The 26,605-nt window shown below is 36.5% G+C and overlaps 1 protein-coding gene across 1 annotated transcript; it reads left to right on the plus strand.

Moving 5' to 3' along the window:
* Window positions 1–24,537: 24,537 nt before the first annotated feature.
* On the plus strand, window positions 24,538–25,095 carry LOC133792419 (uncharacterized). Its single transcript, XM_062230324.1, has one exon. The coding sequence runs from the start codon at window positions 24,538–24,540 to the stop codon at window positions 25,093–25,095; it is 558 nt and encodes a 185-aa protein (XP_062086308.1).
* Window positions 25,096–26,605: the final 1,510 nt, after the last annotated feature.

Below are 26,605 nucleotides of genomic sequence, written 5' to 3' on the forward strand. Positions count from 1 at the left end.
ACGGTAACTCTTATCTGTTTCCATCCTCAGGTTGAACCAACATTGGTTCCCTTACTGTCAAGACATACGAAGCAATGTTTCCTTGAAAAAACCCGTTGTTTCAACCATATAATATCCTTATCCTGATCTAGCAGCATTACTCGCATACCAGCAAATGTCTGCTACAAATTTCAGGTGCAGATGGAGGGTTCCGACCCTAACTATCATCTGCAGCCCCCATTGTAACAATACCGGTCCAATTAACCATCTTGAGTTCATACATTTCAAATCAATCTGCAATCTCCGAATAAACCCCTCAGCCCTGATGTTCATCTCCAGAATCATCCCACGGGCAGGTCCAAACAATCACAATAATCACACGCACAATAAGCATATCAAAGCACCAATCTACATTACTCATGCATTAATTATCAAATCCCATTACTACCAAATATATTCATACACATCATGCTTGCTATACTAACATGCAAATAAGACATATAGGTTCAATTTAAACAATTAACCACATAATCATGTCATTAAGTACCTAATCGTGAGTCGAGCTTATCTTTAGCAGTGAGTGTACACGCCCAGCTAGTCTTCAGAAACCCTTAAACCTAGAACGCTCTGATACTAAGTTGTAACACCCTGGATAACCAAGATCGCTACACTGTGTGTTTAAAATGGTGCTTAACTTGCTTAGCAAGTCGTTTGAACTTAAACGTGTAATTAAAGACTAAGTCAAGGTCAAGTAATAAAAGATTCAGTCAACAAAATGATTATTTTTCATTAAAATATTAATTTCGTACACAGGATCCCAAAAAATCAATTTACAGATTGGTAAGAAATAATTAGATACAATTTAGTCGTCCTAAGCGGCAAAACAAGGTTTAACCCTAGTTCCTCCCAAGCTACCTCGATCGTGGCAATCGAGCAGGCTACATATGTACACACCTCCCCTGAAGCTCTCCAACTCATGGCTGTTCCAACTATCAACTCCCTTACCTGCACCACATAGCACCCGTGAGCCAAAGCCCAGCAAGAAAACTTAAAACAACATGCACAACTAGGTAACAATATAAAGACAGTAAATATAATTCACCGAATTCAACTGTCAACAGATTGTAGGCAACAATCCCATTAAAAGAGCAACAGTAGCATTTAATCAACCTTGACCCAACCAGTCCAATTATTCAACATAGTACAAGCATTAAGCTAAACAACGACAAACATATAATCTCAAGCATACATCTCAATCGGTAATACAAGTGAATAGGTGTCGACGCCCTTAGACCGAGCCCTCTGTTTATTTAGCTGACCCTGGCTCGCTTAGGCTGAGTCCTCTGATTATTTAGCTAACCCTGGCTCACATTGGTCGAGCTGCGTCCAATGCGCTTATCATCATCCCAGGCACCCTTAGGTTGTACTTTCATATAAAGCATAACATCAATATAGTCACATGTTACATATATTCAAATACAAGGAACCTTAGTCCCAAACACAACCACATGGGTGTAGTTTTCTTACCTTGGATCTCGAGCAGCAAGCGTATAACGGCCCCGAGCACAATCCTTAATTCTTGAGCCCTTGCGGTAAAATCCTAGTCACACTGCGATAATGGATATCCATAAGATTCTAAACCATTTAAAAACTTTGGATTCAAATACTAGCCTCCAGGACCTTGATTTCTACTAAATTGAGTAGTAGAAATCGTTCCGAGCACTTAAATTTGACTCCCCAAGCTTCCCCAAGTTTAAAAACAACCCTAGACCAAAACTGCCTAGGCGAGCCGTGACCTGGCCCTAGGGGTTGCGATGCACCTCAAGTCAGAGGCACGACCTCTTGCATTAGGGGGAGGCAGACTGCGACTTGCCCCTTAGAGTTGCGACACGCCCTATAATTAGCAGCCCTCCCAGGGCCATCTGGGGCACGCGGGCTGTGACGCCCATGAACTAGGTCGTGGCGTGCCCTCGTGAACCCAGAATTCCCTGGGTTTTCCAGTGTTTTACCCCAGTCATATCCTTAAAATTCAAACTCATCCTTCCACCAAACTCTGAATTAAGTCTAGAATCTTTATTCTTATAGCCTAACCATCATAACTAATCTATAGACAATTTACTTACATCATCAAACACCCAAAACCACTCAAAACCCAGAATTTATCAAGACCCTCCCCTTTGAAACTTAAAGCTCATAAACTCTCATAACAACAACAGAATTCTTTCAGCAACTAAATTTAAACCCTTACCTTGAAGATGCAGATAGTGTCCCTCGAGTCGTATACTGCAAATATATCCACATAATAATGCGGTCTTAATCATTTACTCACATATATTAACATTTATGCCCGCAACATGCCAATATTGCAAATATGCCCCAATTATTAAGAATGGGCCCACATGCATATTTAATACTCATAAACATGCTAATCATGCTCACATTATCATATATATCATGCATGCCACGTAGTCACACATTTACTCAGTTAATCACAGATATATCCAGTTATGCCCTCCCGACATGCTAATCAAGGCACTAAACCCTATTAGCACTTTTTTGGGATGTTGCAATTACCAAGAAACTAAACCGTTCTTCAATTTTCTTCACAACCTTCCAAAGTATTCTTAGAATCACCTAGACTAGGGTGGGAAATTCCCAACACATGAGATAGATACAAAGAGAAGAAGAGAAAAGAATAATGAGGCTTAGAAAATGACTTATGTTTGTAGAGAGAATCTAAAACCTGCTAGATCTTCTGATCTTCTCAGAAACTTGTGTCTATCATCTCTCACTTAGCACTCCTTTTATAGACTCAATTAGGCCATTTTATTTAATTAAAAAATCAATAAAATAATAGATAATATCAGCCCTAGGTCGAAATTATCATGGGTTTTCCCATTTAATTATAAGCCTGTTGGACTTAAAATCAAGGCATGTATTATTTTCTATTAATTAATTAATTATTCAAATTCTTTATCAAATTAATTATTTATAATTTGAACCTTGATTTAAACTTATTTATTAATTTAGATACCAATTTATCTTAATTAATAAATCTGCTCAAATTTCTCTTTTCTTCTCTAAATTACATAACTCTGTGAAACTATCCAAAATTGACATGGTCAGCTTTGATCATTCTAATTGATAATTAAATCAATTAATTGAGATTGTCTAGATTATTTTATCAAAGGTACAATGAGGACCATGGGCCTATGAAATCAAGCTCCAATAAGTTATCATAAATCTAACAAATAAATTTACTAACTTATTAATTCCTCGTGACTCCACTAAAGACTCGAAATTGCACTCTTGAATTCATAGAACACTCTATAAGCAATATAGATACATTATTAATTATCCATTGTTACAACCATAATTGTCACTCAATCCTCTATAGGCGGTCTACAATAAGATGAGACTAAAATACTGTTTTACCCCTCATTGTATTTTATCCTTAAAAAACTTAGTTCCTTATAAATGATATTTCAGTAAACTAATATTAATTACTGAAATGGGATCTCTATCATTTAGCACCTTCAACCAAACTAAAAGGAAACCATCGTCTCACTTCTTCATAAGAAGCTATAGATGTTCATATTTATGATTAACAATCCCACTCAATTATACTATCGAGTTCCCAAGATGTAAGTATGGGCTAGTCCGCAGGGTAAGCTGGTAATGAACAAGTCAAAGAACTCAAATAATACAACTAGTTAGAATACTAACCACTCAGAATTGAGATTGAATTGACATGTGGTCAACTATATGATATGACTAGAATAGATAATAACGGTATATTTACTTATCCTATCTATTGTCAATATTTGTCCAGTTCGATGTAACAAATACATCCAATCTTATCTACTTTGCTAATGTTCTGGAAAGAACATAACACTACGATGTGTAAGTAGATCATATCATAGATTGGCAAGTCAGCGTAAATCCTGTGCACTGACTAATCTTAGGACTAACTTATTTTGAACATATAATCAAATTTATACTCTACTGTGATGATGTCACTATAGATATGATTAGCTATATGCTCGGGATTTAATAGAAGTTTATATTAAACAAATAATATGAAAATAAAACATGTGAGCAAAGTGATTGACCAAGTCAAAAAATGATATCTATTCTTTTATTGATAATAAATGAGATTACAAAGAAATTGGGTTTTAATTAGGGCATAAAACCCCAATATGTATTGCACTGAGTACAGAGTTTCTCTCTCTAAAAACTGAACCCCTTACAAGGAGATACCCAGCTCTATTTATAGAGGTTGGGGTCATTAATGTTAATCATATCTCATTAATATCATGGTATTGATGTTAAGTTAATACAAAAAGGGTTGTTCTAAAATCAAGACTATGGTCCACGTGGATTCTACGAGGCCCATTGCAAAAAGCCACGCACCAACTTTATGGGGAATATATTTATGACTGTCAGGGTGCGACACACGTTTTCCTGTGTCAGGCGGCGTTGTGGGTTATGCTGATTGTCGAGTGTACAAACTCGACACCACCAATCGAGGTTCACCAAAAGTTGTCAGACGATCGCCTGGTGGCCCACAATTATAGTGACTGACATATGGTGGCTATCCTCGGTCCGAGGACCAGAATCATAGACTTGGGGAACGAGTGAGTGAAGACAACTCCTTCGGATGTGGCCTCACCTGGGGAGATCCCTGGGGAGATCCCTGCCCTGAGGACGGACCTCAGGGCATGACCTCACTCGAAAACATCCACGATTTATTTGCTACCCCTAGAGGTGGCATCACCTAGAGGTACCCTCGCCACGAGGACAGGCCTCAGGGCATGACATACCTCGGAGAGGTCCACGACTTGCCCGAACTAGGTTTCCAAGAGAAGTTGCACTCCGAGCACCTCGTGACTTACCTCATCGCTAATCACTCTTACTTGCCACATGTCAGGAGGTGAAAATATAGAAAACAATTATAATTTTGTATTTAACTCTTATATGATAATTATGTAATATATTTTATAATAAAACTTGTTTGTTGCTATTTAAATTTTTATATTGTAGCTTTAATTATTAAGTTATAAAATTATGAAAATAATTTTGATTTTTTAAAGAGTTGACATGTGGCCCAACAATAGTGTCCGAGTGGTTGTCCTAGTGCACAGGGTGTTAGATGTCCTAGTGCTGTCACACAGGGGATGTGCACTCGGGCCGAGCGTGGGCCAATTGGTCGAGTGCTTGGGGCGCACAGGGGGCTAGTGTGTGTGCAGTGATCACATGATCCAACTGGTGTGCAGGGACCCACCTGGTCTGAATGTTCCAAGCCCAAGTAAGTCATTTGGTAGATTTGTTTGTATGTGTGTTGTTTTGCAACTATTGGATGGTTGACACTTGTCTTCCATCTAAGGTCCCTTTGGGCCTATAAATATGGACATTGTTTTCAAGCTTTTCACATTTGGTGGGGCTTAGCTTGGAGGCTTGGAGGAAGTTCTCTAAAGGTTAGTTTCCTTTTTCCTTCTTTCTTTGAATGTTCTTATGTCGCTCTTCGTGTTCTTATTTTGATCTTGAAGTCATTTTGCATAGATTTTAGTTGTAGCTTTAATTTGATTCACAATTATTGTCGTTTGTAGTTGATCTTTGATGATAGTAGAAACATGCATTTTCATTGTTTGCCATGTATCACGATAGCTTGGCTTAGTGCATCGGTCATGTCCGACTGACTATGTAGGTTGATCGACTTATTCGTCTGGTTATTTTTTATATCTCTTAGGAATTTTGGCCTAGATGACATGCATGAGTGTCTGGTTGGATAGATGAATACTAGTTGTATGTTTGTCAGTAACTTATTAATTTACATTACCTTATTTCCTAGTAGGCAAATAATGTTTATAATTATTTTTACGTCGACCCGTTCTTAGATAGTGCCTTTGTTCTAGGTGATCTTTCAAGCATGTCTACCAATAATCGAGGCAGTTCCGATGGGTCTTCTGGTAGGATGACCTGTTCGTTTAGTGATGATGGTAGCTACACCAATCCCAACATTCCTACTGGCGTGGTCGAAATTGGTGTGGATAGTGATGAGCCTATAGTTGGCGGTCTGTCTAGTTGCATGCTTTTGGGTTGTAACCCAAAGTCAAAAATTACTTTAGAGGACTTGCCTCGGCTTTGTTAGACTTATGATATATCTAGTTACTTCAGTTTGAATGCTCCGTCTGGTGGGGAGCGGGCTGATTGGAATTTTCCTGGATGGGTATGCATGTATGAGCTTCCTTTCAAGGAAGGGTTCATATTTCCTCTTCCTAGGTTAATGAGGGGAGTATGTGAGTATCACCTTGTATCACCTATCCAGCTAATGCCAAATTTATTTCATGCCTTGATGGCTATGGAAACCTTTAGTCAGAAACATGGTATTGAGTTTTCTATTGCAAAGGCGTTACATGCTTATTCTTTAAAGGAGCATCATTCCGACAAGGGTAAATACCAATTCTTGTCTATGTTGAAGAGTTCCCTTATTGTCGGTCTGAAAGATTGTGACAAATATTGGAAGGATCGATACTTTTTTGTTCCTTATAATGTGTTGGGGTTGCCAGCTAGTTGTAGGATTCCTCCTGCATGGTCTCTAGCCAATGAGTGCTTACGCATGATGAAAATTCATTAGTTCCTTTTCATAGTCTCATTGATATTCTTTCTGACTGGTTATCTTGTTTACTGTGCATGCAGAGTGAATTTATTGTTTTCCTGGATGTGTCAGGGGGCTAAAGAAAGGGTTAATCTATTTGCTAATTTTTGGGTAGAAGATCATAGGTGAAAAGTGGTCTTGTCTGATTCGAACCTTTGAAATAGCTCTTTGTGGAGTCAGATTCCTCGTCATCCTTAAGGTATTTCCCTTCCTACGAGTCACATTCAGTCTCGAATTATACTTATTACAAGGAGTCTTGAAATTTTGGGGAGTGAGTCTTCTTTATTAACTGAATTGACGCCAGCTAAACAAAATTTTGCAGACCTACTTATGGCTGGACAAATGTTCAATTTGGATTTGGCTAGCTCATGAGATATGGAACGCACTCGAGCACGTAAGAAGCAGAAAGCTGCAATTCAAGTGCGGAAAAAGAGGTTGTTAATGAAGTTCCACCTCCCCCTCCTCATGCTAGAAGGACTCAGAAGAACAAGAAGAAGCGGACTTCTCCGACTAACTCAATTGACTAGTTTGGTGAGAAGATAGAGCTTTCTTTCTCCTTGTCTGCCTCAACACATTTCGATTTTGGCCCACACCTTGGAGAAGTTAACAAACTATTATGGCTTGAGGACAAAGACATGTTTGATCAGCTTGGGGCATAATCATCGTCTTCCACTTCGATTTCCCATGCCTTTCAGGTATGTCTGATCAGTCAAATAATTTATTGTGTAAGGATGAGTGGCCAGACTGATCAACTCATTGAATCAAATTTTTCAGGGTATGCAGGGCCTTTTGTGGGCAAATGAGAAGATTTAAGCTTTGGAGAAACAAGTGCAAGAGTTGAAGGCTCAAAAGGTCGATCTATGGTTTGAGGTTAAGGGATTGAAGACTTGCAAGATGGACCTTCAGAAGCTGAACGGAGAACTCAAGACCCAGTTGAACACTAAGGAGCAGGATGTCAGTTGTCTACAATCTACTTTGGCTACCCTAGCTGATGTTCAAGCCAAGGTCGGTATGCTGGAGGGCCGTTTGACTGATATTATGTTGGAAGATAAGATCCAGTGTCGTGGTCAGATGGCGATCGATTATCGCGATGAGAAGACTGCGTCTTGGGATGTTCCTCAGTTTATTGGTGATTATGAGGAGCTGTAGTGAATGAAGGCTGAGGAGATTGTTCATGCTGACAACTTGGTTGTCTCCTTCAGAGATATGACTATAGGCGACCTTGGTCAGGAGGAATGACCCCTGACCTTCATTTGATTTATTATAACTTTGTTGTAGGAACATTTTGTTGGATGACTGTACGGACTCTTTATAAGTTGTTGTAGCTTCTATTTTTAATTATGTAGGCAGTAGTCAGGCTAGTCTGAATGGTTGGTATGGTAAGTTGACATTCTTGATGCTTTATGCAACTTCTTATGTATTTTAACTCAAGAAAATCTTGTATCATTGTATGTTTTCTTTGGATGATTAATTGTGGTATCTTACTTCTTGTTTTTGTTTTGTCTGGATGGTTGTCCGGATGGCTGTTTGGTTTGTCCAAATGGATGTCTTGTTTGTCTGAATGGCTGATTAACTTAGCTCATTTTTTTCCTTTCATTCAGGATGACTGATTGACAAGTGATTTACTCTATCTTTGTCCCTCATTCTAAGTGTAATATACTTGTTGTTATTTTAGACTTAGACTTTGGTTTTACTTGCGTTAAATCGTGGCGTAGTTTATCCTATTCACTGACTTGCTGGATGTCTGATCTAGTTAAAAAAAAAAGTTTGGATGTAATTAAGGCTGCACTTCGTAGAGCTTCCTACATACTTTTTTCAGGGATCAAGCCCAAATGTAGTTCTGACACTTCCTGCATGATAGTGTCAGTATGTAGCTTGAATGAAGATCTCATGATACCACTGATGAAAGTAAATGAAAGAAGACTCGATAAAGTTAAAATTGATATTGTTTTTAATGGACAGTGTTCCAATTGTTGTTGATATCGTGTCCCTCTTCAGTTTGTAGCTTGTACGCTCCATGTCCGACTACCTTAGTGATCAGGTAGGGACCTTCCCATGTCAGAGCGAGCTTACCTGCTCCTGCTTCCTTAGTTTTCTAGAACGATCTTCGTAATACCCAATCTCCCACTTTGAATGTCAGAGTGCGGATGTTCTTGTCGTAATGTATGGCTATGCTTTGATGGTAGGCTGAGACTCTTAAGAGTACTTCATCCCTTCTTTCATCGACGATGTCAAGTTCATAACACATGTTTTCCCAGTTTGTTTCATCTGTCGTCAGCTCATATCTGGCTCTTGAAACTTCACTTTCAGTAGGGATGACTACCTACTTCCTGTAGGCTAGTGAGAATGGTGTTTCCCCTATTGTAGTCCTGATTGTGGTTCAATAGGACCATAAGACTCTCGGGAATTCGTCGTCCCATTTTCCCCTAGCCTTCTCAAGTCATTTCTTGGTGGTGTTCATGATCCTCTTGTTGGACGACTCAACTTATCTGTTTTCTTACAGATACCTTGGTGTTGAGAAGCTAAGTTTGATATTCCAAAAATTGCAGAAGTCTTGAAAGTCAAAGTTGATGAATTGTGACCCGTTGTTTGTTATAATATCCTTGGGTACTCCATATCTACATATTACATTCTTCCATATATAGTTTTTGACTTCTCGATCTTTGACTTGGTGGAATGCTTCTGCTTTGATCCACTTGCTGAAGTAATCTGTTAGGGCCAACATGTAAACCTTCTGTCCTGGTGCGCTAGGAAGCTTGCCTACTATGTCTATTCCCCATTTCATGAATGGCCATGGAGAAGTGATGGATATTAGGCATTCTGGAGGATGATGGGATACCTAAGCGAACCTTTGACACTTATCACAGAGTCTGGTGTAAGAAGAGTCTGCTCTCATGGTTGGCCAATAGTATCCTTGTGTTAAGGCTCGGTGTGCTGAGCTTCATCCTCGGGAGTGGTTGTCGCGCTCCCCTTCATGTAGCTCAACCAGTATGTACCTTGCTTCTGTAGGGTTAGCACATCTCAAATATGGACCAAAAAATGATCGTTTAAAAAGTTTACCTTGTAAGACAGTGAAGCGGGCTGACTGAGCCTTGATTTTGCGTGCCTCGTTCTTGTCTGTGGGCAGTGTGTCTTGTTGCAGGTACTCTATTATAGGAGTTATCCATGTCTGCTTAGTGGAGATTTCACTCTTCCATAGTCTTCCCTAGTAAGTCAGAAAACATCTTGTTCACTAAACTTTGGTAAATTGTCCCTGCATTCTTTACTCCAAAAAACATGACCTTGTAATAGAATATGCCCAGGTTGGTCATGAAGGTCTTCTTCTCTTGGTTGTCTGGGTGTATCAGGGTCTGGTTGTATCCCAAGTCCGCGTCCATGAAGCTAAGGAGATCATCACCAGTTGTGGCATCTACCAGCATGTCTATGTGTGGTAATGGGAACGAATCCTTAAGACACGCCTTGTTGAGGTTTGTGAATTCGATGCACACTCACCATTTTCCATTCTTCTTCTTCATAATGACCACGTTGGCTAGCCACTTGGGGTAATGCGACTCCCTTACGAATTCATTCTCAATAAGCTTCTGGACTTCTTTATTAATTGCCTTGTTCTTTCAGGGGCGAACTTCCTTCTCTTTTGCTTTCTCGGTGGGTAGTCTAGGTCAACCTGCAATTTATGAACAATAATCTCGGGGTCAATTCCATTTATGTCCGCATGGGACCAAGAAAAACAATCATAATTATTAGAAAGAAATTCAATAATCTTTGTTCTAATGTCAGTGTCTAGTCTTGATCCGATTTGAGCTTTGTGGTCTGGGAAGTCTGGATGGATCTGGACTTCGTCTAACTCCTCCATGTTAGGTTGGTCAGAAAGTGAGTTAGTCGGTCTATCTTGCTGTAGTTTCTATAATTGGGCAGGTTTGGCCTTCGTGGTAGTCTAGCAGCATGCTCTTGAATCCTTCTGCTGGCCTTTGATTTCCTTAACCCCCCCCCCCCCCACACTTGATCGAGAACCTCAACACTTGGTAGGTTGAAGGGATTGCTTCCATTTCATGTATCGAGGGTCGGCCCAGTATAAGGTTGTAAGTAGAGGGAGAGTCTACCACCAGGAACTTTGTGTATAAGTTGACTCCTTCGGCATGGACAGGTAGCTCGATTTCCTCTACTATGTTCTTTTGTTCTCCGCTGAAGCCGATGAGGATGGTTGTCTTCTTTATGATATTGGATTCATCTATCCTCATTTCCCTGAGACCACTAAAAAATAAATATTGGTTTAACTGCCATTATCAATAAGTATATGTTTAGTTAAACAATTGGCAATATAAATTGCAATAACAAGAGCATCATGATGTGGATTAAGAAGTCTGGTTGACTCTAATGTCAAAAAACTGTGGTTTGAGCCGGCATGATGGTTTTTGTCTTTTCTGACTCACTGGCTTCCCCTTTTGTCCTGTTAGTCTTTCTAGTATGTCTATTTGCTGCTGAATGGGTGACTCTGCTTACCTCAGAGCCAACTATTATTACATTGATGGTGCATTCAAGAGTTGGCGGTCTGGGTGGAGTCAGCTCTCTTTGGCTGCCTAACTTGTCTTCCCTGTTTTGGTAGGTTTCCTTGCCTTTGCTTGTTAAGAGGTCAGTCAGGTGTCCACGTTTCAATAAGTTTGACACTTCAAGTTTTAGGGAAATTCATTCGTCTGTCCAGTGGCCATGGTCACCATGGAAGTCACACCACTTTTCTTTGTCCCTCTGGTTGGCTGGTGTTTTCATCCTTTCGATCCACCTCACTCTGTCTCCAAGCCCTTTTAATGTCACTACAGTTTTAGCAGGTAATACTGAGAGGTTGTATTCTGGTATTTTCGGTCCATCTCGGGGGTGTGTCTCTGATGATCGTTTGTACTCCATTCTTCTATTTTTTGGACTCCTAAGATATGGGTATGGCTTGGATCGTCTGTCATCATGTCATTTGTCAACCCTTGAGTCTCTTCGAGTATCCTTTTGTAAGGAGGAGCGATAATAATTGGCTTCATTCTCCTCCCACTTAATCTGTGCACAGGACTTTGCAAGGACATCTTCCATTGTCTTGCAAGGATACTTAGTGAGTTTTTTGTACAGGTCTGAGTCATAGCAAAGCCCTTTCGAGAAGGTTGAGATGGCTATGTCTTGATCTCTTTATTGAAGTAGCCTACATAGTCTCACAAAGGCTCACTACGTTGTTGAAATATGATGTATAGGTCCTCTACAGAATTTTCAAGCTTCTTGCTACTGGCAAACTACTCAACAAAAGTGACAGTCAATTGTGCAAAGTAAAAATAGAATTATTAGGTAAATTAGTATACCACTGAAGGGCTAGTCCAATCAGACTTGAACCAAACCCCTTACACATGCAAGCTTCTCTCATGTCACACGATAATGCCATAGTAAACATCCTCTGTCTATATTGGTCGATATGGTCATCAGGGTCAGACGTCTTGTCGAACATCTTCATGTGAGGGAAATTGAACTTCTTTGGCATCTCAACCATTGCTATATCACCAACGAACGGGGAGTTAGCATAGCAGTTGGTTGCAGTCTTTTTAATTAGAGCTGGCATTCCTAGAATTCGTTGGATAAGTGCTTCATCTTGGCCAATTTACGAGCCATCTCAGGATCTTGGATTGAAAGTGAGCTGATGGGGGTATGGCGGACTAACTCGCTAACTGTTGGATGATTCAATCTGATCGTCTGCTGCTCAAGCATACTCTGACCAGCTCTAGTGAAGGTTTGGCTAGTTCCAGTGGCAAGCTGACTAGCACCTGGAACCTGTTGTTGTCTAGCAACAGAGGCTGACTGACTGAATCCTTGGATCTGTTGTTGTTCGGGTCTAGTGGCTGGCTGACTGGCTCTTGGAACCTGCTGCCAAGGCTAGTTGGCTAACTCCTAGAGTCAGTTGTTGCCCGTGTGCAGATGAATGTCTATGTTCAATCACGGTTACTTGTTCACCTGCATTGACAATATAATTTTGTATGTTAGGCATGGTGGGTGGAATTTGATAGTTCCTTACCAAGGATGTTGGATCTGTCTGACTTGGTCCATCATTGTTAGAGATAGGGGTGAAGTTACCTAACGGTTGCATCGGGCCGATTGGCCCCAGAAATAGGATGGCTTGACCTTGCTAGCCCGAGAGGATACAGTCTCCGTTTGTAGTAGCAAGTCAGCATTCTCAGTTTTGAGCCTCTTCATTTTCTCGCGGACCTCATTCATTTGGGATGTAAGAGCAACGAGTTGGGCAGCCAGGTCGGGTGTCTCAGTCACGTCTGACATAGCTCTCAATTGAACTCCTTGATTCTTTATAAACTGTCTAATTGCTAGGGCCCTGCGGTGGGTGCCAAATTGTAGAGGTTGATTCCTACAATTGATTAAACGTGCACCAGCAACCTGTGAAGAACAAAGAAGGTGGTGGTGAAGAATAAAATAATGTGTAGAATTTTCTTACACATTTTTGTTTCCTTTTATTTGAATTATTTTATTTAATTAGAAAAAAAATAAAGAAAGAGGATGGGAGATGGAAGTGTGAAGCATAGTGGGAAAAAAGGTTTTTCTTTTCCTATTTTATTTGGTAATTAAAGAAATCAAATTGAAGACAATAGTTAAAATGGGAAAGGGAGGTTGTCATCTTTTTATTCTATTGATTATTTTCCTTTATTGAAGACAATCAAATGAAAATAATTAGGAAAAAGGAATTGAATGGGAAACTTACCCATTCCCATTAGGCATGTTACTTTCTTTAGGGTTAGATAAAAAGGGGAGAAAGGAAGAGAAGAGCCATTTTGGGCTCTTGTGAACGACGTCTAAGACGAGGGAAAGAGAGAGAGAGTGTGTGTGAACTAGAGAGAGAAAGAGAGAAAAGAAGAAAGAAAGAAAGAAAGAAGAGGAAGGGGAAGAGATTTCGAACCTAGGTGAGTGTCTTGATTCTTGGTGGTTTAATCCTCTCATCTACATCCTCATCTTCTAAATCTCTAGTTTTCATGTTAATGTTTATGTTTTTCTTTTGTGGATTTCGAACCTAGGGGTTGATTGAAGGTGGTGACCATTTTAGGTTTTAGTTTCTATCAAGGAGGTAGTTGATCTCTAAACCTTGTTTTTTATTTTGTTGTGATATTGAAAAGATCTTGACATTTTGATGGCTATTTGAATCCTTGCTTTGTGTTGATTTGGGTTGTCTTTGAGATACTTGAATATGATGCATGGTGATTTTGATTATCTTGGTAGATTGGATGGGGGTTTTGGCCAAGCATGTATACGGGTTCCCTTTATACATTTTATTTTATTTTATGTTAGGTCCATGTTCTAGGGTTCTATGTGTTTTCGGCATAATAAATGATTTGGACTCTTGTTATTGAATCCATGAATTTGATTAACATGTTTATGAGATTTGTATGTGATTATGATGTACTAATAGGTTAAGGCATGCATGGGTGATGATAGATACATGCTAGGTTTCATGTGAATGTAAATGAGGATTTTGGTATTTTATGTTTATGATCAGGAGGGTTTTCGGCCTAGGGGAGATCATTGATGCATGTTGGTCAATTTATTTGATGTCACCTACACTCATTAGAAATATGCTAGGTTATTTGGTTAATTGAGAATTTATCTTAAGTCTTTTATAAATGTTAATTTGATGATACATGAATGTTATAGTATGAGTTTTGAGAAGCATGATGTAAAGATGAATTTCATGATTAAATATGCTTGCTGATTTTGTGTATAATTGGTGAATAAGTTTGGTGAAATAATGATTTGTATGCATGAGTGATGTTCCAAATAGTATGTTGATTTTATGTAAATAAAAGGGTATTTTAATTGACATTTAAAATGATATTTTTTTAATACCTACAGTTTTGTACATATATTTTATGAAGAAAATATAAATTTTAATGCAAGTTTATGATTTTTTAGTGATTAATTTGTTGCTGGAAGTTTTGTGTAAAAATAAGAAATGTCTTTTAAATGAAAGAAATAATGTGTGTTTATTGAAATAAATTAATATCCTAAATTATATATATATTAAAATAATATTTTTAAAATGTAATCATGAATTTTTACATTATTAATAAGTGCGATTTTCTTTATTTTTAATAAGAAAATGTTTGGATTTAAATTCACTTTTGACTTTTAAACAAAATGAATAGTTGCTGAAAATTTAGGTTAATAAGTTAAAAATAATTATTTTGTTTTAAAATAATGAGTTTACACTACATAGATTAAGTTTTAAATAATACAAGTGAAAATATATTTTTCCCACACTTAAAATTATATTTTCTTACACTTAATCTCGTAATTTTGTTAATTTAAAGGAGATGTTATTTTCTAAAATAAACATGAAATTTTACAAGTACTTCTAAATAATTTCAAGTTTTGTTGTTTCTAAGCAATTTAAAATAATAAATGTAAATATTGTTTTATGAGAAATTTAAAGAGGCTAAATGAATTTAAAGAGTATGTTGCTGAATTTTTCTTGAAGAGGTTATAAATGAGCATGTAGAAATTATCTTTTTTAACAACGCTCCCATGAATGCATGTCGCATGCAAATGTACTTTTACGTTCAAATATATGTCTATTATTCAAACATATAATTTTTACTTGGTAACCATGTATGGATAATAGGTAGAATTGGCATTATTCTTTTGTGATTCTATGTGAAAATTGTGCATGTTTGGAATTATGTATAATTTGCATCATGTGTGCATGGCCCATGCACACATGGGGTATATGTGTTGGGCACGAGAAATCTCATGTGATGCTAAAGAAAACTATTTGATTATGATTATAGGCTCGTTGTGAAGTTTGTCCCATTTTTTTGCTTTGCTCGGATCTGAGGTAAGGAAGTTAGATAGAAACCCTATGTTTATGCTATGAAACGGTAAGATTGGTTGGTATGAGGTTAAAGTTATGCTATGTATGATGATGTGCCATGTGATATGAAGTATGAAATACTATTTTGAGATGATATGACGAATTTGATGAATCATTGTATTTCCTTTATGTTGATATGACTGAATTGCATGTGTTTTGTATGCTGTATGAAAAATCAAATTATGGTTAGCGTGTTGAACGCAACACAACAAATGGGTTACTAAGGATATAAGACGTAACTCGAGTTACTAAGGATATAAGACGTAACTCGAGTTACTAAGGTATGACGTAACTCATAGGGCGGACGCACCGAGGTTATTCAAGGACCAGAGCCTTCAGTTTACCTCAAGATCTGACATGGACAATAGAGGGGGCCATGTTCACAAAGGATATGATGATGATGTGTGAATATGATGGTGATGTATGATGATGACTTTTAAGTATGATGTATGATGATGACGTTTAAGTATGATATATGACGATGTATGGATATGATGATGTATGGATATGATGTTGTATGAGCTTTACGAAATGATTATGTTCTTATTGTGTTTTCTTTGTATGATGTTTGTACTTCCTTATTGGGCCTCCTTACTGGGGCTTTAGCTCACCCCCTTACTTTCTCCCTTTCAGGTAATAAATAGGGTTTCTCTTTGGCACGCGCTGTGATGTGAGGAGTTCCGACGTCAGAGTGTGTATGGCTTGGGGGTATCCTATGGACGAATAAACGATCAACTTAAACGCTGAATTTTAAAGAATGATGTTATGGACTTAAATTTGAAAAATATCAGCGGGACTTAAACTTTATTTATTTTAAACTTGCATAAGTACTCTTTTTTAAACTATTGGGTCCAACTTGCATATTTTATCAAGGCCCCATTGGATTTCATATGTTAAGTGATTTTCTTCTATAATTTTATGAGTATGGAGACGTTTTGCAAAGCAGTAGTTTAGGGCGTTTTATAGTTTTCATCGGTTTGGGTCGTACTAACTAGTATGGCTGGCTTATTGGGGCTGATAAGCTAGTCTGTCTGGCTTCTTGGACTTTTTAACATTTAGACAGACTTTTCCCCTACATAGATGATTATTCACGTTACATGTATCTCTACTTACTTTATAACAAAAGTGAAACATTAGATGTCTTTAAGATATTTAAAGCTAAAGTAGAGAAACAATGCAATAGGCCAATTAAGATAGTGAGATCAGATAGAGGTGGAGAATACTATGGTAGATACACTGAGGATGGACATGCACCTGGTCCATTTGCGAGGTTTTTGGAAGAAAATGGGATCATTTCCCAATACACCATGCCCGGTAAACCCAAGCAAAAATGGTGTTGTAGAAAGAAGAAACTTAACACTATTGGACATGGTGCGGAGTATGCTTAGCAGCAACTCCAAACTTCCTAAATCCTTGTGGAATGAAGCTCTAAAAATGGTTGTGTACACATTAAACCGTGCTCCAACCAAGGTTGTCTCAAAAATGCCTTTTGAATTATGGAAAGGTTGGAAATCGAGTTTGCAACATGTACGTGTTTGGGGATGCTCGTCTGAAGTTAGAGTATACAATCCACAAGAAATAAACTAGACCCTAGGACCATTAGTGGGTATTTCATTGGATATGTTGAAAGGTCCAACAGTTACATATTCTACTGTCCATCACATAGCACTAGGATTGTGGAATCAAGAAATGCAAAATTTCTTGAAAATTACTTGATTAGGGGGAGTGATCAATCAAATGACTCAAATTTTGAGAAAGATCATTCAGAACCTTTCACCTCAGGATCAAGATTGATAGTGGTTCAAAACATCCCTGAAGTTCAAATGGATGTTGAACAACCACAACAAGTCATTGAAAATCCATAAGTCGATGATGAAGTTCCAATAGATCAATTTTCTCATGAATTACCTACAGTTGATGAACAACCAGCTGAACCACCTGCTCCCCAAGAGCCTACTGGTGTTGTATTAAGAAGATCTACTAGAACGATAAATCTGGCTATTCCTAGTGACTACATTGTGTATTTACAAGAATTTGACTACAATATTGGAGCCGAAAATGATCCAGAAATATTTTCACAAGCCATGGATAGCCAAGAATCGAAACTATGGAACAATTCCATGAAGAGCAATGAAGTCAAGGATCTTGTTGAGTTGCCTAATGGGGCGAGGGTCATTGGTTGTAAATGGGTCTTCAAAACAAATAAAGACTCATTAGGCAACATTGAGAGACACAAAGCAAGACTCGTTGCTAAGGAATTCACTCAAAAAGAATGAATTGATTACACTGAGACCTTTTGTCTTGTTTCAAAGAAAGATTCCCTTAGAGTAATCTTGGCATTAGTTGCTCATTTTGGTTTAGAGCTACAACATATGGATGTGAAAACTTCTTTCCTAAATGGTGACCTAGAGGAGGAGGTATACATGAAACAACCAGAATGATTCTCCTCTAGTGATAGTGAACACTTGGTATGCAAGCTTAAGAAGTCCATCTATGGATTAAAACAAGCGTCCTCCCAATGGTATTTAAAATTCCATGATGTTATCTCTTCCTTTGGATTTTAAGCGAATGTCATGGATTAATGTATGTACCAGAAGGTTAGTGGGAGTAAGATTTGTTTTCTTGTTTTATATGTGGACGATATTCTTCTTGCAACCAATGATAAGGGTTTTCTCCATGATGTGGAACAATTACTCTCAAATAACTTTGAGATGAAGGATATGAGCGATGCATCTTATGTCATTGGCATTAAGATCCATCGAGATAGACATCAAGATACCTTAAGTGTATCTCAAGAAGTATACATCAACATAGTTTTAGAGAGATTTCAAATGAAGGATTGTTCACCAAGTGTTGTTCCTATTATTAAGGGTGATAAATTAAATTTGAGACAGTGTCCAAAGAACGATTTTGAAATGGAAGAAATGAAGAAAATTCCCTATGCTTTTGCTATTGGAAGCTTATGTTGGTATTAAATAAGGAAAAATATAAATACTCAGCGAAATTGTGTAGAAAATGGATTTTAAAAAATCATTAATACCAGCCAGAGTCATACATATATAGATATATTAAATAACACATAAAAGGAATAGAGATTACCTCTCATAGCCTATCAAGTGTCTTTGAATCTTTTTGTAAAATCAACGATCTTCCTATCATTATGAAAGCTCGCACCTTAGCCTTTCCAGTCAATTACATACAAGGACGTGTGTGGGCACGTAAGATTCACATGTTGATTTTAGGCTCTCTAGATGTACTCAGCACATGAGATCTAGAGAGGTTTGAGAAGAGGGAGACTATAGAAATTTCTAGAATTTCAGGTTTAGGAAATTCTATCGTTTCTTTTCTTAGAAAGAGTCTGATAACAACTGCTTAAAACTTCTTGAAAAGTATTAATTCTTTTCAAGTTTATAAAGATAATTAATCTTTATTTTATTTAAATAAAAGTGATCAGTTATAATCTATTTTAATTATTTAAGATAAATCATATTTAAAAAATAATAATTAAATAAAAAAATTAACTTGAAATTCAAAATTCAAATCTCAGGGATAGAGAAATCGCTAAAGTGGCGCCACTCACTGTGTGGCACAGTGAGTGGCATGAGCCATTATGTGGCTATCCCTGATTTTCTCATTTGTTTATTTAATTAATATTTAAGATAATATATTTATCCCAAAATAAATATGCATTAATTCAAAATTAACTTTATCTTAAAGATATTTTTTTAAATAAAAAAATATCTTATAATAAGATAATAATTAAACTCTCCTAAATATTAATCCAAACATGATTAATATTTATTTTAACATAAAGTTTTTCAAAATAAAAAACCATACAGTTAAATAATTAATTAATTCACAATTAATCAATTGCATATAATTATCACATAATTATTTCCTTGCCATGAAAAATTAATCCCTTTACAATTTAGTTCTTCTCTCTATAAATCTTCCTTGCTCCTTACCCTTGACAGTGTAGGACAGAGGTGACCCGAGGACCGTAGACCTATAATATGAAACTCCAATAAACCAGATTATTAAATAAACTCTTTAATTCAATAATCTTATTTATTAATTCCATGATTACACCACTATAAATATGGAATTGCACTCTAAGTATTTATAGAATTATCTTTACAGAGTTTTCTCTTGTAGTCCATTGATATAATCAATAAATGTAGTTTTGTTCTCCATTTATTGGTTCGTCAATTAGAGCCGATCAAAATTACTATTTTACCCTTCTAATTACCTCTTGTTCCTTAAGTACCATTAATTCACTAGTGAATAATTAATCTATAATTAAATTATAGATTTGAGCTCAATAACTATTCAGTTCCAGAATTAACCCTTAAGATAACCAATATTTGATCTGTTAGAAAAGCATGGATTCCATTATTGTAAATCATGTTCCTAGCCATTCATGATATTGAATCTCCAAAACAAAAGTCACTAGCCTCATTATATTAAGAGACCTTAACGAATGAATCAAAAGATCCAATGAACACAAACATGAGTTCATGGCCACTCAGGATTTAGACTAATCTACAAATGATCATCTATTATGATAAGAATTAAATCTTTATGGCAAACATTAAGTTTATAAAGATATTTAATTCATATCGGTCCTGTCATATATAATCAATATTATGTACAACACATTTACCAAGATGTCTATCCACATCAGTAATCTGAATGTAGACTACTTGCATCTCGTATGCTTAGTAAACCGTACTAGTAACCGTTCATTAAAGATTCCTTACTTTAATATATTACTAACTATTGTATTCATTGTATATGATATTAATTCTCTCGTACTAATACAAGATCATATCCTCATAAATGAATATGAAATTTTCTTGGTAGTTATATAAATTATTCAAACAATAATTATAACATTCAAATATAATTAAAATGTATTTTTTATTTAAATCAATAAAATGTCTTTCTACATGCTTTTAGGGCATAAACCCTAACAACTTAATGTATGCTCAGGTGTGCACAAGACCTGACATTACTTTTGTTGTCGGAATGTTAAGAAGATACCAGAGTAACCCGGGATTAGACTACTGGAGAGCTGCAAAGAAAGTGATGAGGTACCTCCAAGGTACTAAGGATTACAATTTGATGTTCAGAAAAACCGACAATCTGGAAGTAGTTGGCTACTCAGATTCAGACTTTGCTGGTTATGTTGACTCACATAAATAAAACTCGGATAACGTGTTTATGTTTTTCGGTGGAGTTGTGTCTTGGAGGAGTACCAAACAGACATTGATTGATACTTCTACTATAGAGGCTGAGTTCGTTTCCTATTTTGAGGCTACATCTCATGGTGTATGGCTAAAGAGTTTCATTTCAGGCCTTAGAGTTTTAGATTATATTTCTAGGCCATTGAAAATGTTTTGTGACAATTCAACTGCTGTATTTATGGCTAAGAACAACAAAAGTGGTAGTCGAAGCAAGCACATCGACATTTGGTACTTAGCTATTAGAGAACGTGTTAAAGAAAATAAAGTGGTCATTAAGCACATAAGCATCGAATTAATGATAGTTGATCCTTTGACGAAAGGCTTGCCACCTCATAAATTCAAGGATCGTGTAGTGAACATGGGACTTAGTTCGCTTATGTAGTTTTTATTGTACAACTGAAGTTATTATCAATGAAACTCTTATTTGATGTTTTCTCATATTTATGCGCATCTTAGTTTTATTTGATAAAATTTTATCTTCATAGGACCTGAATAAACATAGGGTTTATTCATTAAGGTGCATCAGCACATAAAGTATATTGTTTAGTAATAAATACATTGTAATACATAGAAGACAATACTCGTCATAAAATATGACCTATCACTATGATTCATGTGTTTTTTACCGAACAAGGATAATCATTAGGCTTAAGTGGTACTTTAGTTTAAATGCAGACCAAGTGGGAGAATGTTAGAATATTATTAAATTAATTAGAGTTACCAAAAACCATAATTCTAATTAATTATGATTAAATTCAATATTGGGATTAATTGACAAATATTCTCACTATCGTCGGCATTAATTCAGTTACTCAATTCCATATATTGAGTTACCTAATAATTCATATCCTATTGATTATCAAATATTTTGACATCAATTGTGGCAGAGACCTTAATGGAAGGTCTCACCTATATAAATATAGGATTTTGGTCCCCCCAAGCTCACAACGCTCATTCTCATACTCCATCTAACGAGCTAGTGATAGCTTGGAAGTCCTTATCTCTCACTAATACTCTTTTCTTTTTTATTGCAGATCTAAAGCTATTAGATCGAGATTATCGAAATCAATAGCTAGAGGTATACTCTAACGATCCTCATTATTTTTATGACAATCTTATTCAGTCTATTCCGCATATTAGGATTGTTATGCATTTAGATAAATTTCTTATCCTCATGATACCCCTCTATGATAGTCCAACATTTTAGTGACTTAAGTGCAACCTTTTAGACTACTTATGAATTTTTGCTGCAAATATCCCTAAAACAAATGTCATATTTTGTTTTAAAGTTTTTTAATTTATTTTAAGATTTTATTTAGTTTTAATTTTATAATGAAATGAATTTTAAATAATTTATAATTTTTTATTGAATTTTAAATAATTTTTATTTATATTTTAAGAATCAATTTAATTTTTTAAATAATAAATAAAAATTAAATGATCTGGATCGATCAAAGGTTGTCACGTAGTCACTTACCTGACATTTAACGGCCAGGTACCTACGACTACCTGAGTAAAAATAATAGTACCTTTTGCACAAATTTGGTCAACAAAATTTTGACAATGACCAGATTGCCCTCCATTTTAATGAATTAAATGATTTTAGTTTGTTTTTTATATTTTTAAATGAATTAAATTATTTAAGAAAATTATAATGACAAGTGTTTTATTATAACTAGCCTCACTTATAATTTTTTTTATAAAAATAAAATTGATTTTAAAATTATAAAAAAAATAAAATATATTTTAATAAAACCAAAACAAATTAATATCAATAAAAAAACTAAAAGAATTTCTTTTCTTTTCTCTCTCTTCCTACCGACTATTCATTTTCTCCCTCTTTGGTTGTTCTTCACAACCCCAAAATGAGTAAAGAACCCAGAAAAATACAATGAAAAAACAACCAAAATGCAAAGAAATATTGCAAATTCTTTTCCAAAAACTCAATAATCTCACAAAACCTACAACTATACCCATCAAAATGAATTTATAATATGATATTATAACATGCAGCAAAGAAAAGAAATACCCTTATAAAAATTCAAATAGACCTAGTCGAATGATGAATATTTCACTAAATCAACACTAAAAAAAATCCATAATTGGAGCTAGAAGGTGTGGTGTTGCTTTTTACTATTGTGACCTTGGCTCCAATGGTGACCAGCTCTGGGACCCTACAAGAGTTGGAGGAAAGGTGTGCTCAGATTACTTTGGAGGATGAAGAATTAGGAGGGCTTTCGTATGAGGCTAGTACGGAGAAGGAAGGCATCGATACTCAGTGGTGTTTGGTTGGACGATTTTTAACAAATAGGATTATTGATTTTGACAGAATGCAACATATGCTTGCTTCCTTATGGAAACCGAGGAAGGGTATGTTTGTTAAAGAAATCTGCTACAACTTCTACTTGTTTTAGTTCTATCATGAAATTGATATTCAACGGGTCATTGATGGTAGCCCTTCGATGTTCAATCAGATGCCTTTAATCTTTGAGAGATTTAAATTAGGGGAAAACCCACGAGATTTTCAGTTGAATAAATTGGATCTTTGGGTCCAAATTCATGATCTTCAACCTAGTTTTATGTCTGAAAGGGTTGCAAAGGATATTGGGAATGCTATAGGGCTTTTCATGAAATCTAATGCTTCCAACTTTGTAGGGGTTTGGAAGGAATTCTTGAGGATTTAAGTGTCCATTGATATTGAGAAACCATTGAAGAGAAAGTTGAAGATTAAGAACGAGGGCTCCTCTAATTTCTGGGTTAATTTTAAGTATGAAAGGGTACCTACCTTTTTTTTATTTGTGGAATAATTGGGCACTCTGAAAAGTTATGTGACTTCCTTTTTGATTCTTCAGTGGAGGACTTAGAGAAGCCATATGGTGCTTGGATGAGAGCACAGCCAAGAAGACACAATCAGTTGATAGGAGCAAAATGGCTACGTTCTAGCAGTCAGTTCCTTTCTGAAGTTGATAGTTGAAGCTCTTCAGGGGCACAACGCAACCAGACCATTCGCACAGGTATTGGGCACTTAGATGTCGAAGCAGCTCAAATGGACGAGGATGAGGTGATAAGGAGAGTCAGTTTTGAAAGTGAAGGTATTCATTCAGATAGCAATACAGGGAAAGGAAGGAAGTGTGTTGATGGCACCAGAATTGATTATCGGAGTTTTGGAGCCCCAATGAATCATCTTTGTGTGCCTAAGACAAAAAGGAGAAGGAGAACATGGATGGATTTTGATGTGGGGATTGGGATTACAGAGGGTGGAATGGTGTTAAATGGTTATGGGGTGGGCCTTAGCAATAGGGCTCGCCAAAAGTCATGACTACTCTCAGTTGGAACTGTCGTGGGCTTGGGAACCCACGGGTTGTTCGGTTCCTTAAAGAGATTGTATCTCATAAGAGGCCCAAATTTATTTTCTTGTGTGAAACGTTATACAGTAGAGCTAAAGTTGAGTTTCTTGGATGGCTGCTAGGTTATGAAGGAGTGTTTTCTGTTGATGCTGAAGGTAGGAGTAGAGGTCTGGCTATGTTGTGGAAAGAGAGAGGTGATCTTATTGTTCTTAGCTTTTCCAAAAAATCATATTGATTCTTTGGTCTGTTTACAAGGTTATCGTGCTTATAGACTCATGGGTTTCTATGGGGAGCCAAATCAAAACAGAAGGAAAGTTACTTGGGACCTTATTCAAAAACTTTATGAGGAGAGGGATAGATGACCCTTGGTGTATCATTGGGGATTTTAATAACGTCCTTAGTCAAGATGATAAAATGGGTGGGGCCAGATATCCTAGTTGGTTGATTCTTGGTTTTCAACAAATGGTTCATGAGTGTGGCTTAATGAATTTAGAGCTTCGGGGCCAGCAATTTTCTTGGGAGAAAGGTAGGGGTACAGACCAGTGGATTAAAGTGCGTATTGATAGAGCCTTGGTGTCTCATAATTGGATTGACATGTTTTCATTGGCTAGACTTACAAATCTGGACTTTTCCTCATCAGACCACAGTCCGATTTTCTTAGAGCCTATTTATCGAAGTCAGCAAAGGAAGAAATATTCTTTCAGATTCGAAAATGCTTGGTTATCTGAACCTTTGTGTTATCAGCTTGTCCAGGACAATTGGGAAAAACGAGGGCAGTTAGATTTTGGAGGTAAGTTGCAACTGTGTATTGCTCCTCTTTCTCATTGGGGTCGTGAGGTTACTGGAAGGTTTAAGGATAGACTGAAAGCTTGCAAGGTGGTTTTACAAAAGTTCAAAAATAGGACTGATAAGGAGGGTCTGTCTCACTATACAGAGGCCTATCAACAGCTCTTTCAAACACTTCATCAATAAGAGGTTTATTGGAGGCAAAGATCTAAACAGATTTGGCTTCAATATGGGGATCATAATAGCAAGTATTTTCACGCTATGGCTAGTAAGAGAAGAAGAACTAATTAGATTTCTAGGTTGAGGAACGATGAAGGTAGAGTGGTGGATTGGGAGACAGGTTTAGATACCTTAATTCTTGATTATGTTGACAAGATCTTTACAACTTCTATTGTGGATTGGTCTAAGATTATGGAGCATATTTCGCCTTGTATCTCTGCTGCCCAGAATTGTGAGTTGTTGAAGGAAGTTTCTGATGAGGAGGTGAAGAAGGCAGTCTTCCAGATGCATCCCGATAAGGCTCCTAGGCCTGATGGGTTGAACCCATCTTTTTATCAATCCTTTTGGACCACGGTTGGCAGAGATGTGGTGGAGGTTGTTTGTTCTTTCTTTCACAATGGTGTCCTTCCGAAAACTTTGAATGTTACCAACATTGTTTTGATTCCTAAGAAGCAACAACCAAAAGTGATGGGTGATTTACGTCCTATTTCACTTTGTAATGTCATTTACAAATTCATTTCCAAGGTCATGGCTAATAGACTCAAACCTCTTTTATTGTGTGTTATAGCTGATAATCAAAGTGCTTTTATTCCTAACAGGCTTATTACTGACAATATCATGATTTCCTTTTAAATGCTTGTAATGACACAACTATTTCTAAGACCTTGGACCATTAAAACTACTAGACTTAGCTACTACTTTTGGAGAAAACATAAGAAATAATCATAACTTTATTAAAACTCTAAAATAATTATTGAATCAATAACATAAAATTATAAATTTAAAATGTAATATGGCATGGCTACCCATTGTTTGTAAAACATAAAACATAACTTTAAATTAATTGTTCAAAAACTAAATGCGGAATTACAAAAGAAACATAATTCAAAAGACTAAATAAACGTCATCCGCGATCGACACGCAGTCCACTTAGTCCATTCATCCTTAACACACAAGCCAAGCTACCAAGAATCCTTCCGCCTCTATAATCACTTTCTTGCATCACACTAAAAAATAAAGGAGTGAGCCTAATGCCCAGCAAGGAAAATCTACTAACAACATACATCATAAATCAAAAGCATAAGACTATATCATAACCACATACTATAAAACATATATCACAATTCTAACCCATCATCATGGTAATCTTTGGGTTTGTTATCTAAGCAACTATAAGCCCCAAGCAACATAAAAACATTGGGGTTTGCTTGCTAAGCAACTATAAGCCTCAAGCGACATAAAAGCATTGAGGTTTGCTAGCTAAGCAACTATAAGCCTTAAGGACTACAAGACATATTCATATATATCATAACATAACATAACATATCATAACATAAACATATCATAACATATAAGCATATAAAATCTATCATATTTTCCTTACCAAAAACCAGGATCTTTGGAAAAACTCCTATAAACCAACAGTAGAAAAAGGTAAGAATCTTTAAGAATAAAGATGAATGTGGGAATTGAACCA

The sequence above is a fragment of the Humulus lupulus genome, chromosome 7 (assembly GCF_963169125.1).
Source record: "Humulus lupulus chromosome 7, drHumLupu1.1, whole genome shotgun sequence".
NCBI classification, from domain to species: Eukaryota; Viridiplantae; Streptophyta; class Magnoliopsida; order Rosales; family Cannabaceae; genus Humulus; species Humulus lupulus.